The 17,853-nt window shown below is 46.1% G+C and overlaps 2 protein-coding genes across 3 annotated transcripts in view; one reads left to right on the top strand and one right to left on the bottom strand.

The window, feature by feature from the left end:
• Positions 1-9,795, bottom strand: part of DOLK (dolichol kinase) — a 36,676-nt gene extending 26,881 nt beyond the window's left edge. The window contains exon 1 of the mRNA XM_086924862.1: positions 9,724-9,795. The gene's annotated coding sequence lies outside the window, so the exon portion shown is untranslated. The remainder of the gene's footprint in view (positions 1-9,723) is intronic.
• A 115-nt stretch (positions 9,796-9,910) lies between these two features.
• NUP188 (nucleoporin 188) overlaps positions 9,911-17,853 on the top strand; it is a 1,272,194-nt gene continuing 1,264,251 nt past the window's right edge. Inside the window, exon 1 of one of the 2 annotated variants that reach the window (XM_086924860.1) lies at positions 9,911-10,022. In XM_086924860.1, coding sequence (XP_086780986.1) covers positions 9,997-10,022 — 26 coding nt within the window. In that variant the 5' untranslated portion in view covers positions 9,911-9,996. The remainder of the gene's footprint in view (positions 10,023-17,853) is intronic. The other variant, XM_086924859.1, reaches the window with a different exon arrangement.

Below are 17,853 nucleotides of genomic sequence, written 5' to 3'. Positions count from 1 at the left end.
TTTCTTAGGCAACGCGAACTGCGTCATCTCAACGGAGCAATGAAAATCTTTGCTCATGCGTATGGACTCCAATCTTACGGAGTTAGCCTCCGTGGTGACAGGGCCTCTGGCGGAAGGTCTTCTGTTTGGAGACCAGTTTGCAAAGGCCAGCCCAAATCCAAGTTGAGGGATCTCAAGAAAGAGTTGAAGGCGACATTGAGCAGGCAGGTCATGTCTTTGAGAGCTATTGCTTGTCTGTTAGGGCTTCTAGCGTCATCTATACAAGCAATCTTTCCGGGCACATTGCACTACCGGATCCTTCAACTTCTAAAGATACAACACCTTCAGAAGGGGCTTTCGTATTGAGGCCAGGTTCCCCTCACAGACAAGGTATGGGAAGAACTCAAGTGGTGGCTAGCCCACGTGGATGCCTGGAATGGCCTTTCAATTTTGGGCTCTCGCCCCGAAGTGGTGATAGAATCCGATGCCAGCATGTGGGGCTAGGGGAGCGATGTGGGGAGACAGCCACAGGAGGCAGATAGTTTCTCCAGGAGTTGTTGTTACATATCAATTGCCTGCAACTCCTGGTGGGATCCTTTGCGATTCAAACTCTCTCACACAAGAAGGTATCTCGTTGCATTCTTTTCAGGATGGACAACATTTTGGCAAGGAGATACATCAACAAGTTAGGAGGAACAAAGTCCCCGATGTTGGCTGAGATTGGCAAAGACGTTTGGCATTATTGCCTGCCTCACCACAACGGTGATAGCAGAGTACCTTCCAGGACAGGACAGCACAACAACGGACTGGAATTCCTGTCACTTGAAGGATTACAGCGACAGACAACTCCACCCTGAACTATTTCACATGATCCATTCAATATGGAACCCTTGCAAGACAGATCTCTTTGCCTCCAGACTCAATCGCCAACTAGAGCCCTTTTTCAGATCCTCTAGCGAAAGCCACAGAAGCATTCAGTCAGGACTGGTCGAAGACATTGAATTATGTGTTTCCCCCTTTCATTCTCATTCCTAGGGTAGCAAATAAAATAGCTCGCCAGAAGGCAGGGATCCTTTTTGTCATAGCAGTATGGTAAGCCCATTTTGGAAAGGGGGTGGTGATGGACAGAGTTTCTGAATGATGCAGAATACTCTTACCCAATCAAGAGATCAGGGCATGATCCATTCACAAGACGGCTGAAATGCCAGAAACCGGTCCCCGGAAGCTTGTCTCCTTCCCAGTATAAGAATTGGCTTGGTAGTTTGGTTTGCCCTGTTCTCATCATGCACTGGGACAGGAACAGACTAATTTGCATATAGCCAGGTTCTGAGCTGGGATGGTGCAGTGAGCTAAAACACGGTGATGGATCAAGCCCTGATCTCTTGACTGGGTAGGAGTATTCTGCATCATTCAGAAACTCTGTCCATCACCTTTTCCAAAATTGATTTTATCCACACTAAGTGTGGGAGGGTATACTCAGACGTGAGTCCCTAGCTCATTGTACCATCAGGATTCAAGCAACCCGGGCCGACGGCGGCTGAAATGCCAGAAACCGGTCCCCGGAAGCTTGTCTCCTTCCCAGTATAAGAATTGGCTTGGTAGTTTGGTTTGCCCTGTTCCCATCATGCACTGGGACAGGAACAGACTAATTTGCATATAGCCAGGTTCAGAGCTGGGATGGTGCAGTGAGCTAAAAAATGGTGATGGATCAAGCCCTGATCTCTTGACTGGGTAGGAGTATTCTGCATCATTCAGAAACTCTGTCCATCACCTTTTCCAAAATTAAGTATGGTAAGCCCAACCATGGTTTCCAATGCTAATGCAGCTAAGGTGCAACTTCCCTCTTCTCCTTCTGTGGTCTCAGACAATGCTCCAGGGTCCTCATGAGGAACTGCATCCACTATTTCTGTTGGGGCAGTTGACCCCGATGGTCAGGAAGTGACGTCACGAAAGGTGGCTTGCACCATCGGGCTCATTGCCTCCCCTTGCTCACTCCTTAGATACGATTGCATCTGAGAAGCCAGCGCGTGAGGGCAATAAAACAAGACCCACATGACTGCAATACCTCTAAAAAGAGTATGAGTAACACATACTCTTCACAGTAATGCAAATGTTCAAGACTCTGGCAGAAGGCACCATTAAAAAACATATTTTTACGTTGATGTACAGGTGCCTCGGATGCTATTTCTTGCGCAAACCTGCCCCGGGAATGCCGTGTTCTGTTGTTGCAGAGCCTGTGTGCCGTAGCGGCAAAGTTTTTATCCCTCTCATAAATAAGTCATCTGCCCCCAGAAGCTGGCCTCGCAGCCGCTGCGCAGCCCTCGTGCTTCACTTGATTGCTGGCAGCGGAGCCAGAGGTGGTTAGGCCGACGACAAACTGGCTGTTATCCTTGCGCTAAAGGCTCCCATCCAGGGGACGCTGGACCTGTTTAGTAACTCGAGGCTGGGGAGGAGACGGGGATTGACCAGGTGGCGTCGGTCAGAAGATCTGCGTCACTTTATCCACTGCTGCCTGCTTTCCTTTGGGTTAAAGGAATGAGGCCCAGGCAGCTTGTGGTGTGACTGAAGAGAACAGGGAGTCTGGGTAGGCTCACGGTCATGGGAGTGAAGTCCAGCTGTTTGGCAGGGGGGACGGCGTCCACCCGGTAAAATAAGTGTGGGGACGCCGTCCACCCACGTGGTACCCAGACTTGAGCCCTGAATTTATATCTCAGTTTCAGGACCTGAACAAAAAGGTGAATAAGCGGTCGCTTATATCGGATGTCCTGGAAGGTGTGCTGCACGGTCTTTATCTATATGGACTTTTGTTGAGTCGGTCATGTTAAGATGGTGTGTGCAGCTTTTCTACAAAATTTTCCGCCATCACTGGACAAGTTGTGAATTTATATGGACAATGCTCATTCAAAGAAAGGAAGTGCTCATGTAGGGGCTGGAGTTATAGAGGGATAGTCTCTATGGTCATTGACGTTACACTACGGTATTGTGGGAAATGTAGTTTATTGTATGTTAAACGTTTTTTAGGTCTCACCTGCCGATGCGCTTGCGCATTCGAGCTGGCGAGAGATATAGGGGCTTATCCAGAGTTTAACCAAAGAGGCGATTTGATGCAGTGCCTGTGAAAAGCGCGTGCACGCATCAAAGCCATCTGCTTCCCTCCCACAGTTTCCCCCAGCGTGCGCTCTGCCCTCAGGCAATTCTCCTCCCCTAATTATTCACGGCCGGCCGTACTTTCACTTTCACGGCCGCCAGGCCGTGTCTCGCGTTTCTCCTCCCACCTCCCAGTGTACTTTTATTTTTTTTAACTTGTCATTCTAGGAGCATATCAGAGCTCATCCTTTCTTCATTTGCCAACGCAGTACGGTAATACTTTCTTATAAATCAATGTCCCGACTTGTTCCAACTGTCTCCCTCGTGTGCTTCTTTTCCGATGTGCTCCGTGTTAACTGTCATTATGTGCTTTTCCCCTCCCTCTCGATGTAGCATTTGTCCTTCCCAGCAATGCGTTCCGCAGTTTTTTTTTCTCTGCCCCGGTTGTGCCGCCCGACTTGTTCCAACTGTCTCCCTTGTGTACTTCTTTTCCGAGGTGCTCCGTGTTAACTGTCTTTATGTGCAATTCCCCTCCCTCTTGATGTAGCATTTGTCCTTTTGTACTTCCCACCCATGTGTTCACACCTGTGCACTTCTCCCTGCCCGCTTGAGGTTAATTTTTCACACATTTCTCCCCCTCACCCGCATTCAATATCACCTTGGCCGGATGTTGCCTCTGTTTTAAGCAAACTGCTATCTGGAGGCAGTTATCTACAAAAAACAATTTTTGGGGGGCAATAGCCTAATTACGTAAAGGGTATTTAGACATTGCACACCGCACAACCAAAGCTCTAATTATTGCATTTCTATGTGATGATCTTGTTTCTGTATGTGCCTTTTCACATACCTTTTATCTATATTTTTTAATTACCACTCCAAGTGCATACACTATCTTGGTAACCCATTCACACCTATAGGTCACCATGCTGGGACCACCATAGTAAGTGAGCTGACTGCCCGCTCACTCCGGTGCACTTCACTGCACCACGGAACAGCACTCTCCAGTTCCCCCCATGCTCGGGACCAAGTTGTAATTTTGGGCTAGTCCCGCCTTGCCTGTACACACCCTCTCACATCTGTTTCCCCTGCACTCCTCCACCCCTCCCTTTTCGCCTCCTCCCGAGCCATGCGACCACCCACACCCATCCAAACTGCGAGCCCAACTCCGCCCCACAGAAACCTCAGGGTCTTTCCTCACTCTCCCCAATTAGCCCCCACAATGCCAAAAGCTTGTTTTTAGTGGGTGGCAAAAATGCAGCTCGTCCCCTGCTGCTTTGACTGTTATCACACAGCTCTTCTCTCTTAGCACAGCGGCTCCTTAACTCAGTTCCTTGGCTGCTCCACCTTTACAGACACCCACCCTGCCTGCCATTGTACCTCTCGGCAAATTACGAGCGCTGTCAAAGGCAGTAGGATCTGGATTGTTGTAAAAAAGTAGGAAACTTCTTTTATAAAAAAGTAGTATTTTATTTAAGATATGATGAAGAGAAGCACAGCACATCCGTTAGGAAGGAAGTAGAAGGAGATATACAGTTGGGGCAGAACTTGGAACTAAGGATGAAAGATGCAGGCACGCATCACACATTCCAGGCTCTAGCACAATGGGGTAAAACATAGAAAAGAACAAGCATTGGAAAAACAAGAATGCAACACATCTTACCCCAATAAAAGAAAATCAACACAAGTACCTACTAGGAGTTTTCTTGGGTCTAACATCAGATTTAACCCTAGAAGCAACAGACAAATCTGTATGAGTAAAACTCTGGTGAGGTACATTAACTTGCACGTGAGGTGAAGCATTGTCAAGTGCAGGAAGAGGCATACCGATTTGCGTAGGTGATGGTGAAGAAAGAGGTTTAGAAGAAACAGGACATCTAGCAACCCTACGAACATTCCAAACCCTCCCATCTTGTGTGGCAACACAGTTTTTAAATACTTTGACCACTTTGATAGGGGGAAAGAATTTGGAGAAACCTTTCACCAAAAAACCAGGTTTCTTTACTCTCACCCACTCACCAACCACAAAATCATGAAGTTTAACATTCATTTTAGAATCAAAAGCAAGTTTCATACACTGTTGTTTATCTTCAACACGTTTGGCAACACTTTCAATATCAACTTTAGAATCATTCCTGTTAAGTTTTTTAACCCACCAGGGGCAAATGACAGAAGAGGGTTCTCTACCCTTCAAGAGTTTGAAAGGGCTCACACCAGTGACAGAATGAGGCGTGATACAGTAGACCCAAAGCCTTTTCCTGACCACCTCCAACCAAGAATCGTCGGAAGAACCAATCCCAGAAATGCAATCCTTGAGGACACGATTAAAACGTTCCACCTGACCATTTTCCCTAGGCTCGTACAAAGACACAGTATGATGTTTAATACCACAGCAGTCAAGAAACTGTTTAACCTCAGAGGAGATCAACTGAGTACCGTTATCGGTAACAAAGGTCTCTGGAAAACCTTCCCTGGCAAAGATCTCTTTCAAGAAAAATAAAACAACCTGAGAGGAAACACTATTCACAAACTTAACTTCCGGCCATTTCGAATGGTAATCAACCAAAACAAGGGCAAATCGGGCATTAGAAGGCAACTGTTTAAAAGGGCCTAGTTTCTAAAGTGTTCTACAGCCCAAATGCAAGCAAGTAGCTCCTTTTCAATAACGGAGTATCTCCTTTCAGTAGGGGATAAAGTTCTGGAAGCGAAGGCCACGCACCACTCATCCTTACCCGCAGTTTGACTCAACACAGCACCAATACCATACAAACTGGCATCAACAGTGATGACACATTTCTTACTAATACAGAAAGATTTGAGTGTAGGAGCATTAACAATCTCACTCTTAATTTGCTTGAAGGCAATATCCTGCCTGTCAGTCCAGACAAATTTGGCTGAGCTTCTAGTCAACTCCCTTAAAGGTTCCATCTTGTTGGCGAAATTTTGAATGAATTTACTGTAATATTCGCACAACCCCGCGAAAGAGAGTAACTTCTCTTTACTATCAGGGGCCGGTGCATTCATAATTGCGTCAACAAGGTTCTTCTTTGGTATCACCCCATCACCAGAGAGGGTGTGACCCAAATATTCTACTGACTTACAGAAAAATTTACATTTGCTGGCTTTAATGGTTAAACCAAACTGCTCTAACTTAGAACAGACTTCTTTAAGGTGAGTATGATGTTCACTGTTATCTTTTGAAAAAACCAGAATATCGTCCTGGAAACATTTGACGAATGACAGGTCTTTAAAAATATGGTACATGGCTCTCTGAAACACTGAAGCAGCCGAAGCTAGACCAAATGGCATTCTCTTGAACTGAAATAACCCATGAGGGGTAATGAAAGCAGTAAACTGTTTGGAGTCTTCAGTGAGTTCGATCTGGTGATACGCAGATCTCAGGTCTAAAGTAGAAAACACACTAGCCCCATCCAACATGCAAAGCATTTCGTTAATATTAGGGAGTGGATGACAGTCTGTGACTAAACTCTTGTTAAGTGCCCTTAAATCAATGCATAGCCTAATACTTTTATCAGGTTTAATGGCTAAAACAATGGGGGAAACCCATTCGGACGATTCCACTTCCTCAATTATACCATCTTTTACCATGGTGTCAAGCATATCTCTAAGTTCGTCCCTAATACTAATCGGCACTCCCCTTAACTTCTGTTTAACAGGGACAGAGTTAGGTTTGACTTTAATCTTATGGCTAAACCCATTCAATTTACCTAACTTGTCAGAAAACACTTTGGGAAAGGCACGAGAAATCTCAGTGTATCCAGATGATTAAGTGGAATCTCCGTCGGATATAGCTAAAACTAACACAGGATCTTTAAGTCTAGGATTTAAAGAAACACCAAGTCTCGCTTGGTCCCTCCACCCCAAGACATTCACACCCTTCCATGCAATGTAAAGTTTGACATTTGCAGAACTATTTTTGATAGTAAGTACAACTTCCTTAAAGCCAATAATATTGATCTTGGAGCCATCAAAATTGTAGCCACGTATGTCAGGCTTAGATAAGGAATTGATATCAATTAAATCACCAAAAGACTTAATACAATACTCATGTGTGATTATAGTCCAAGGAGAACAGGAGTCCACCATAAGTTCTAGCACTTTACCTAAAATGGTAACAGGACTTTTAGGAGAGGAAAGGGTATCTGCTTGAGATAAATCAAATGACTCCTGTATAGCAATCACAATACCGAATTCCTTAATATCTGGATCATTGCATGCATCATCATTGACATATGATATTTTACCAGAAGGACGTTTAGATGAAGTAACAGAAGATCTTCTAGTGTCCTGGAAGGACCTTGTGGAAGTTTTACACATATTAGAAAAATGACCAGAGCGTCCACACTTATTACATTGCCTAGAGATAGCTGGACATTGAGGAAAGGAAGCAATGTGGTCAGGGTTTCCACATCTAAAACAATAGAATTGTCTAGCTTTTCCATCATACTTGTTGGAAGGCACAACATTTCTTTGTTCTTGGGGTTTTACAACGCTAACTTCGCTAGAAGAAGTGGAACTAGTTGAAGAGGTGGAAGCAGTAGATGCTTTATCTAATGTTTTTATCCATTTATCGGACTGTTCAAGAGCTTTAGCAGTACTGATCGCTATTTCCAAACTAGGATCACCCAAAATCCACAACTGCTCTTGAACCTTCTTATTTTTTACATGTACAATGATCTGATCTCTGATCATTTCGTCTGTCATAAGACCAAAATTACAATGTAAAGATAACGCACGTAAGGCTGTAAGAAAATCATCAAAGCACTCTTTTTCATCTTGGATTCTGGTATAAAATTTAAACCTATTAAGTGCGACACTAGTGACAGGCTTGAACCTGCCTTCAATTCTAGCAACTGCTTCATCATAAACATTAGTATCACCCCCAGACCTTACAGGTGGTAAAGTTCTGAAGACTAACTGCCCTTCAGAGCCAAGACAGTGAAGAAAAATGTTTTTCTTTCTTTCCGCAGACATGCGCTCTCCATCCATGGCTTTGAGATATGTGAAAAATTCCTCTTTCCATCTTGCCCATGGGATGGGTGGATCACCCTTAGACTGTAAAAATTTTGATGGTGGATCAAATTGCATGTTGGCAGTAGGATAAAAATAAATGTCCAAATAACTGTTAAGAAATGTCACTAAACAAAAAAAAATGCCAAAAATATCCAGCAGATGGCAGTCTAATGAAAGGAAAATGAACTTGTACAGAAGCTTTCCATAGGCAACTCCACAAAAACAGTTAAATTGTAATATAGGAGCATTCTGGAGCCATGAACAAGTCACTGAAATAGCGCTACAAAATAAAGAATATGCGCAAAATAATGAATGTAGGAAATAATACACGCACTAAGAGAGAGCGTGTAAAACAGTACCTTTGTCCTTTTAGTTAGCGCGAAGTTATGGAAATGCGCTTGCACGGTGAAAAGGAAATGATCCTTCGTGTGGCACTCACTCGGTGATTAGGTTGCTATAGCAACGTTGCGTGAAGCGCAAGGGCTTAGGATTCACTGCGCAGTTATACGCGATGACGCGTGATGAGTCACAGAGGTTGGTTCCCAGCAGCCAATGAGGAGCAACAAACGCTGAAAGACGCTGATTGATCAAAGCCTCGGTATCTGTTTGACGTAAACAGCTGCCGTTTCCACGAAGGAAAAACGAAGAAATGCATAAAAATAGTTAAAACGCTGAATACTTAGCGTATTTTCACCGGACTTGGAGGAAAGTAAAAAGGAAGTACTCCGTTTCACTCCAGAAGGACTTTTGAGGCTGATAATGCGGATTCTTCTGATTTCTGCTCCTGTGCTTCGGAGAGATGTGGCAGAAAGTAGATGAGGATCCCATCCTCGTCGCCAGTGTAAAAAAGTAGGAAACTTCTTTTATAAAAAAGTAGTATTTTATTTAAGATATGATGAAGAGAAGCACAGCACATCCGTTAGGAAGGAAGTAGAAGGAGATATACAGTTGGGGCAGAACTTGGAACTAAGGATGAAAGATGCAGGCACGCATCACACATTCCAGGCTCTAGCACAATGGGGTAAAACATAGAAAAGAACAAGCATTGGAAAAACAAGAATGCAACAATTGTATGTATCGTTGACATTACAAATGCTATAGGTGTCACATTTGAAAAAGTATAAAGTATTGCCATTGTAAATGAACACCTATTACTTTTGCAAGTTTCAAGACCCACACATTAAAAGAAATTTGTCAATTACAAAACGAATAGCTCCAACTTTTCTATTGCGAGACCTGTTGCATTTCCAATGCTTGTTTCATTGGCTGCTGTGATTTTCAGTACAGAAGGAGAAAGCATAAACCTTGCCTCCGTGTCGTTAATAGAATTGGTCCAAATGCTAGCAATTGTTTTCATAGCAAATGTTGTATTTCTGGGTAGCCCAAGAGCTCTGGCGGTCAGGCCTGGGCAGGAGAGCCCACAGGGAGAGGTGGGCCTCAATAACAAGACTGTGATCACTGCAGCCTTCGGCCCCAGAGTGACCGGAGGCCGGGTGGCTGGGGCGGCTTCAGCTGACCTGACCGATGCGTGGGGGTAGGGGGTCTCCAAGCCGCCCCCGATCCAGTACACCCCCCCCCGGATCCGGTACACTCACCCACCCACACCCCCGGAGCCGGTACACTCACCTGCACGGGCGCCGCCATTTTGGAATCCCCGAGTCACGTGATAGATGCAGCGTAGCGTCACGTACGCCTGGGTTACCCATGTATGTCATTCATTGCATATCACGTGACAGTATGTTATGTCACATGACATCTAGGAGTCTTGATTGGTCAGAGCATAGTCACGTAACGCCGGCTTACATCGCTTCCTCGTCCCCTGGCCACGCGCAGGCTCCCGGCTCGCGCCTAAGCGCTGATTGGTCCGTTCAGCCAGTCATCAGGCCGTGAGCCGGGAACATGGCGGCCGCAGGAGTCTGCGTGAGGTACGAGGGCGGCGGGTGCGGGGACTGCCGGTGTGAGCTGCCGGTGTGTGCGGGGGCTGGAGGGCTAACCGGGGATGCTGCCGGGCCGGTCACTCGCGTCTGAGCCCTCTTGACACTCCAGGGGAGGGAGGCGGGACAATGGGGCGGCGGTTTATTTTCAAACTCCTCAGCCGGAGAGGAACCCCCCCCCCCCCCCCCTCCTCGGTGTGTGGCCCCCACTCGCTGCGCTCATGTATGCAGGGGGTTCGAGCACGGCGAAGTGGGCCCCTGAACGCACGTGTTTGATGTGCCGCGGTGCATTCTGGGAAGTGTAGTTCCGCAGGTGCCCGGGCAGCAGTGCTGCCAGCAAGGGACAGACCGAGGCTGGGTGACCTCAGCCCTGGCCTGGCAGGGCTTGCTCTCTACTCTTTCCCTCCCCCCCCCTATTCATAGTTGTTGGATGCAGAGGCTAGAGAGCCAGGACTGGGTGACCTCAGCCCTGGCCATGCCCCGGACCCAGGCAGAGGTGCTCCAGGCAGCTCCCTTCCACAGTAGGAAACCCTGAGTCCCCCTCTACCCCAAGGGACAGCCCTGTTTCTACAGCAGGACATCGCCCAGTCTAAAGCCGCATCGCCTTCTCTGTACCAAGAGGAGCATTGCCCATGTACTGTATCTGCTAGACAGCTGCTCATACCTCCGATTCCTTTTTTTGCATTTGTGCCGGTATATGGGCCTTATGCTCTTTTTATTTCATTCCAATTTAAATGTCCATTCGTCAATGGTCGAAACGCCGTCAACCAACAGAAGAAGCAAACCATTTTCCCAGCACATATATCATTGTACACAGCTGCTGTTCACATGGAATTATTTTGATAATGGTCGACTTGTACAAACTGTTGAAACCTTATGTATAATATTCACATTGTCACTTAAGTTCCTTTGTCACTTGGGACACTATGCACAAATGTTGTTTTGATGTATGTTTACGCCTGTCTAAAAATCCATAAAATATACCACACTGGAATCGGTGTGTTGGTGGTTCCTTCGCGCTCTGCCATTATCTAACTCTGTTACAATTGTGCTTATGTATCATAACCTCATAGTATATAATTCCACAGGAAACACTGTTTTTCCTATATAACATACCTCTGATTCCATCACTCCAAAACCCTCTGTGCAAGGTCCACGAAGCACCCGCCGCTTCTCATAGATCTCCTCATCACTGTAAGGCTTCTTGATTTCTGCGCCAAGGGACAGCCATGCACATAGTCACTGCAAGACCTCTGCACTCCTATATTGAGATTTATATCAATCAACATAAGAGTGTCAAACAAAGGTAACAGACATCAAAAAAGAGAGAGTGGGAAGCCAGATGTGCAGGTAGTCAGTATAGTGGTTAATACCGACTATAGGTTCCCAATTAGTATAGGAATAGAGTGCACGTGCTTAGTGTGGAGAAAGGACCCTCAGGCCCCAACTGAAAGTTGGTAGCCAGTTGTCTTCATTGGGCCCCTGATAGTTTGAAAGGAACATGAAATAGTGATTGGAAAAGTGCTTTAAAAAGAGTGTAGACTACTCATCAAGCAATTGGTTTTATTGAGAAGGTAGCTCTGACTCTTGTTAAAAACAGTGAAAAAAAGGATGGACTGGTGAATGGTTGAGTTAGTTTGAACCAATAAGTCCTCACAATAGTGACAAATAAGCAAAGATGGTCAACATGTTTCTGCTTAAGAGCCTAAGGTCAGCTCAGCATTCATCAGGACCAGAACATTTATTCTTACTCCCTGGTGGACACTCACTAAGGTATCCTAACCTAAGGTGTAGAAAAAGGAATAATGGACTAATACAACCTGATTTAGTAATAGTTCCTATGGAGGATAATATCCAGAGGTCTCGCCTCATTAAGGGAGACAAAAAATTTGAAATTGTCCGTTATGGAACATCATGGGCTGGCGGCAGGGGGAAACCTTCACGCTCAGTCAATTTGCTCCTAAGCGACTCCCCGCCTGTGAACCTGCTTCAGCCACGTCCGCCGTCCTATATTGAGACTCTGTTCGTAATCCATACCCTTGCTAGGAGTCACTCCCTCTCCCCTGCTCGTAACATGACCTATTAAAAGGCATCCTCACTCCCATACGCAGATGCAGGCCTGCTTATTGAGCAGATGCAGGCCTGCTTATTGAGCAAGACCACTTTACCTAATATCATTAATACAAGGCATGTCCACTTCTGTTCAAAGAGACCGCTGCCTTCATACCACAATTACAACATATCCTCACTCGTACAAAGAGACATCCATGCTCCTGCAATACATGTGAGACGCATCCTGATTATTGGAGGCCGCTGAGCCTGGATTCCTCCTATTTCAAAAGCTTGCTTCACTCCTATAACATACCCTCAAGGCAACTCTGTTCTAAAATTGGAAGCCCTGCCTCAACTAGTCTAAGAGCCAACCTTGTTGATAGAGCAGGTTACCCCCAGGCAGCCCCAGCCATGCACCATAACCATGTGACACCACCTCTGCATAGTAAGAAATAGCCCATTCTAATATAGCAGGATATCCAGAGATGACCTTGGCCACATGCTATGATTATAAGACGGCCACATGCTATGTTATGTTATAATGCTTTTGTAGGGCGCACTGTTACTCAAGAGTGTCCTGGCGCGGAGGAGAGCACAGGTGAGGGCAGGGATCAGATCGAATTAGTAGATCATGCGGAACAGGTGTGTTTTCAGCTGCTCTTTGAAAGGCAGAGGTTCCGAGATGAATTGAAGGTCAGCTGGGAGCGAGTTCCAGGCTTCAGCAGCCTTGACAGAAATAGACTTGCCCCCCAGCCGCACTCTTCGAAAGCGGGGAACAACCATCCGGCGTTGTGCCGCTGAGCGCAGAGGTCGCTTAGGCACATAGAGTGAACCGCAGATAGGCGGGACACAAACCATGCAGGGCCCTAGGGGCCAGAGTGATTGCTTTAAATTGCACCCTTTGGGCCACTGGGAGCCAATGTAATTCTCGGAGATACTGTCGCGTGCTATGATTATAAGACAATCCCAGATATTTACAAGTCACCAGCAGCCCCACCCGCCCCTGCATAGTATTTCCGCAGGAGATAGCAAAACTCGTATTTGCAGTACTAAGGGAAACAAGCATTTGCAATGTAATGTAAGATAAATTTATAAAGCGCACTGCCACCCATCGCGCATTTACAGGAGACCTATTGCGCTGCAAATGGTAGGCATCACGGACAACGGGAGGGGGGAAGAAGGCACGGACAACGGAAGGGGGGAGAAGGCACGGACAACGGAAGGGGGGAGAAGGCACGGACAACGGGAGGGGGGAGAAGGCACGGACAACGGGAGGGGGGATGGGAGAGAAGGTACGGACAACGGGAGGGGGGATGGGAGAGAAGGTACGGACAACGGGAGGGGGGATGGGAGAGAAGGTACGGACAACGGGAGGGGAGATGGGAGAGAAGGTACGGACGGACGGAGGGAGGATGGGAGAGAAGGCACGGACAACGAGAGGGAGGAGTGAGAAGGCACGGACAGCGAGAGAGGGGGGATGGTGGGGGTGAGAAGGCACGGACAGCGAGAGGGAGGAGGGTGGGTGAGAAGGCACGGAGAGGGAGGAGGGTGGGGAGAGAAGGCACGGATGAGAGGGAGGAGGGTGGTGGGAGAAGGCACGGACAACGGCAGGGAGGAGGGTGGGGGAGAAGGCACAGACAACGGGAGGGGGATGGGAGAGAAGGCACGGACAACGGGAGGGGGGATGGGAGAGAAGGCACAGACAACGGGAGGGGGATGGGAGAGAAGGCACGGACAACTGGAGGGGGGATGGGAGAGAAGGCACGGACAACGAGAGGGAGGAGTGAGAAGGCACGGACAGGGAGGGTGGGGGTGAGAAGGCACAGACAGCGAGAGGGAGGAGGGTGGGTGAGAAGGCACGGACCGCGAGAGGGAGGAGTGTGGGGAGAGAAGGCACGGATGAACGGGAGGAGGGTGGGGGGAGAAGGCACGGACAACGGCAGGGAGGAGGGTGGGGGAGAAGGCACGGACAAAAGTATAAAACATTAAGTGTACCCCCTGTATTCTTTCTTTGAGGTCTAGAGGGGGGGCAAAAGGTACAATGTATAATATGAAAAACCTCTTTACTGAACTATTTTATTTCACCAATTGGTATAACTCTAAACACAATTTTCTTCAGGAACAACGTACAGCATAATCAAAGTCTACAGAGAACCGTGACTTGTATTCACTTTTTTTTTGTTTCTCTTTGTATATTTTTCATTTCAAAAATCCATTTTTGTAATATTATTTTTTTTTATACATAACAGTGATTAGCAATTCATCATTTACATTACTTGGAAAAGTTAACCCAAACATTTTTTTCCCTTGACATAACATATAGTGTCTATGTGTTCAAGTATAGCCCCCACAGAAAACAATTGATAAAAAGAAAGCTATGTGAAACAGCTTTATACACTCATTCATGTCATTCTCTCCATTCAATCTACTCCTACTCACACTCTCTCACATTCTACACATTAAATCTAAAAAAACACAACAATAGGCATTAACTGAGTTTTATGAGCCCAAACAAGGAGTATTATTTCAAATGTTGTCCATGGGCATCATCCCCAATATTCTTATTCCATGTCCTTCTCTTGGGGGTCCTTCTCAGTGGAGTTTCTCAGATGCCTGTATATGGCCTACGTAGGTTTCGGTGCAACCTAAGGGAATGCCACCTTCATCAGGGCCAGTAGATATTATTATTAATTGGAAAGCTGGGGGTTCTTCTCATCTGTAACCAATGTTATGAGAATATATATGTGTAAGTACGTTCTCCTAAAGAATCATTCTTAAATAGAATTCCTTTTTGTTTTATAAAAATCATGTGCTCTGCAAGAAAAGAAAGACAAGGGAAGGAAAGAATCTATTAGCTAAGATACCCTTAGTGAGTGTCTGGTAGGATTAGTTTAAGGGGGGGGGTGAATAATGAGGCATGGATTGTGAACCGAGAAGGATTTATATCTAGTATGCAAGCTAAGTTGCAAGAAGTTCCCCCGGAGTGTATAAGTTGAAAATTTGTGTCAGACCATCACCAAGAGAGAAGAAATATCTCCTAACATAAATACCTACTTCTATTAATCCAACATAGACTTCTTATAGTAGCATATGTTGATCAGATTATCTCTTTATCCTGTAGGCATGTGCACAAGAAAAAGCGTTTGATAAAAGGAGAAGGCACGGACAACAGGAGGGTGGGGGAAGAAGGCACGGACAACAGGAGGGTGGGGGAAGAAGGCACGGACAACGGGAGGGAGGAGGGTGGGGGAGAAGGCACGGACAACGGGAGGGGGCTTAGGAGAAGGGGCGAGAAGTCACGGACAACGGATTGGGGGGCTATAAGACACGGACAAAGGGAGGGTGGGAGGGTGGGCGGGGGGAGAAGGCACGACAATGAGAGGGGAGTAAAGAAGGCACCAAAGCATGTCCTACCTGTGGTAGGAGAGCCTCATTAAAGAAATAGCGCTCACAGTCTAATTAACACATACCGTGTAACAACTGAAGCAAAGGGGCCAGTTGCCATGGGAGGTGTCAGCCAATTCCTTTATTTCGATAAATTAATATCATATAAAGACAAGAAAACACAGTCATAAAAAATACAGTCAATTACAATAAATACAGTTAATTACAAATTTCTAAAAATAAAACATTTTTCTTAAAAATCATTTCATACAATAAATGTTTAAAAAATATGTATCTTAGTTATATCTCACATTTTAATTTTTTTTCTAAAAAACACATTTATGTAAAAGTTCCATAGAGTCGGCCTGTCCCATAGTAATATGTTTATGAACATGGGGACTACTCTTCACAGATATTTAAGAGCGGTAAAAGTATAGCATTCTTTTTCCTAATCCGGTTGGCTGCAATCAAAAAGCTAGCAACATGAAACATTATTTTAGGTGTACTGAGTTGCTTTAGGTACACAAGTGCATGCCTGACCTGTACAAATCCTGCTTCTCTGAGAATTGGTAATAAATATTTCCTCCTGCAGTCATTAAAATGTTCACAGAACATCAGAAAATGTAGGGTGTTTTGGGTGGAAAAGTTATGAGCAAGGATCTGCCCGTTCTGGACTGCACCATTGATGATAAACGCCCAGGGTAAAGTGAATTAGATTCAACCGAAATCTGGTCAAGAGAAACCGGTGATAAGGAATGTTAACTATGGTCAGGTATGAATCGAGGCCTGTGCAGGTAACCAATGCATAGTTCTCTCTTACCCTGGGTTTCTTCATCTCCAATTCCTCCCGCTCTAGAGATAAGAGGTCCAGGAGGGCTTTTTTTGTTAAAGCAATGTCTTTATTGGTTATTGTTTCCGGGGAGGTAAATAAACCAATACGCCCTATTTTCTGGAACACAGCTCTTATGTACGCCAGCCATGAAATTTTATGTACTTTGTCCAGTGTCTGGCAGTCCCTGATTATTGAATGGTTTAAGGCAGAGGTCTTCAAACTTTTGGGTGCCGAGACCCCCCTGTCAACATTTTCAGTCATAAGGACCCCCTCCTGACAAACATTTCTAAACCTGTAGGCAGGGCTTCTGGAATTACGAGGCAGGTGAGGACCAAATTACACGGAAGGCTTGACTAAATTGTGTGAGAGGAAAATGTAAATGTTATGTGATGCCACGTTATTTTGGGATAGAATTGCTTCATTGTTTTGACAATTTTTTGCTCACAATAAAACAGTACCAGTTTACAACCAAAATACAGCAATTAACATCAGAAAGGTGTCTAGTCAACCTTTGTGATGGGCCTTCCACTCCGCAGGAATACGTGCTGCCACATTAGAAGCTCACCTGGCCCTGTCCGGGAGCAGCAGGGGTCCCTAAAACCCTGCCCTCTGTGGATGAGAAGAGTGCCCATGTGAGTGCACGGTGAGCGATGCAACAGTATGAGAGTAGGGAAAGTGGAGTAAATGTAAATGTATAGGCATTTATATAGCGCACTACTTACCCGGAGGGTCCCAAGGCGCTTCGACCGCTGCGAAACCCTTCCTGGCTTCCCTGAGAGATGGTCCCTTAATGGGTATCTCCAGGGTGAGACCAGGCATCCCCGGCGGTCTGGTGGGGCCGTTAGTGAAGATGAGGCAAGCTAATGCCCAGAGTTGCCGAGTGTGATCGCTGATCAGAGTGGGCACCGAGGCGAGAGAATTATCGAGTCCGCTGACCATGGTCCAGAAACCTGCCACGCCGGGAATCGAACCCTGGTCCCGGGCCGTCCTCTGCTCTCGGGTCTGCCGCCTCTAACCAGTGAGCCACACTACTTCACTTGTGTGACTGCAGGGTGAGTGAGGTGGCCATATGAATTTGAGTATGGATATAAGTGCAGAGTGGGATGAAAGAATGCATGGTTAATGATGGGCTTGTTTGAGCCAGTTGCAAATTGAGCATTGAGGGGGCAGGTGAATGAGGTGTCACATGAGTGCAGGATGAGTGCAGATGAGTAGTGTGCCTGCAGGCTGAGGTACAGGGAGAACATTGCAAGTGCATTGTGATTGCAGAGTGATCACTGTGAGTGCAGGGTGAGAGGGTGAATGATGTGAGTGCATGGTGATCAGTGTGAGTGCATTGTGATCGCTGTGAATGCAGGGTGAGCATGAAAGTGAAGTGCTAGAATGAGGAGTGAGTTCTCTGAATGCAGGGTGCATTTCCAGACACTTGAAGTAACTCAACATATTATTGACTGCGGCGTAGGGTTTAAGATATAGGTTAAACTATTGCTATTATGACATTAATCAGGGATCGAGGGTGGAGGAAATAAATATTCTGATCTTGCAACATACTTC

This window comes from Lissotriton vulgaris, chromosome 5, assembly GCF_964263255.1.
Source record: "Lissotriton vulgaris chromosome 5, aLisVul1.2, whole genome shotgun sequence".
Lineage (NCBI taxonomy): Eukaryota > Metazoa > Chordata > Amphibia > Caudata > Salamandridae > Lissotriton > Lissotriton vulgaris.
Note: the sequence above shows the minus strand (reverse complement) of the source record. Positions and strands in the feature narration are given on the sequence as shown.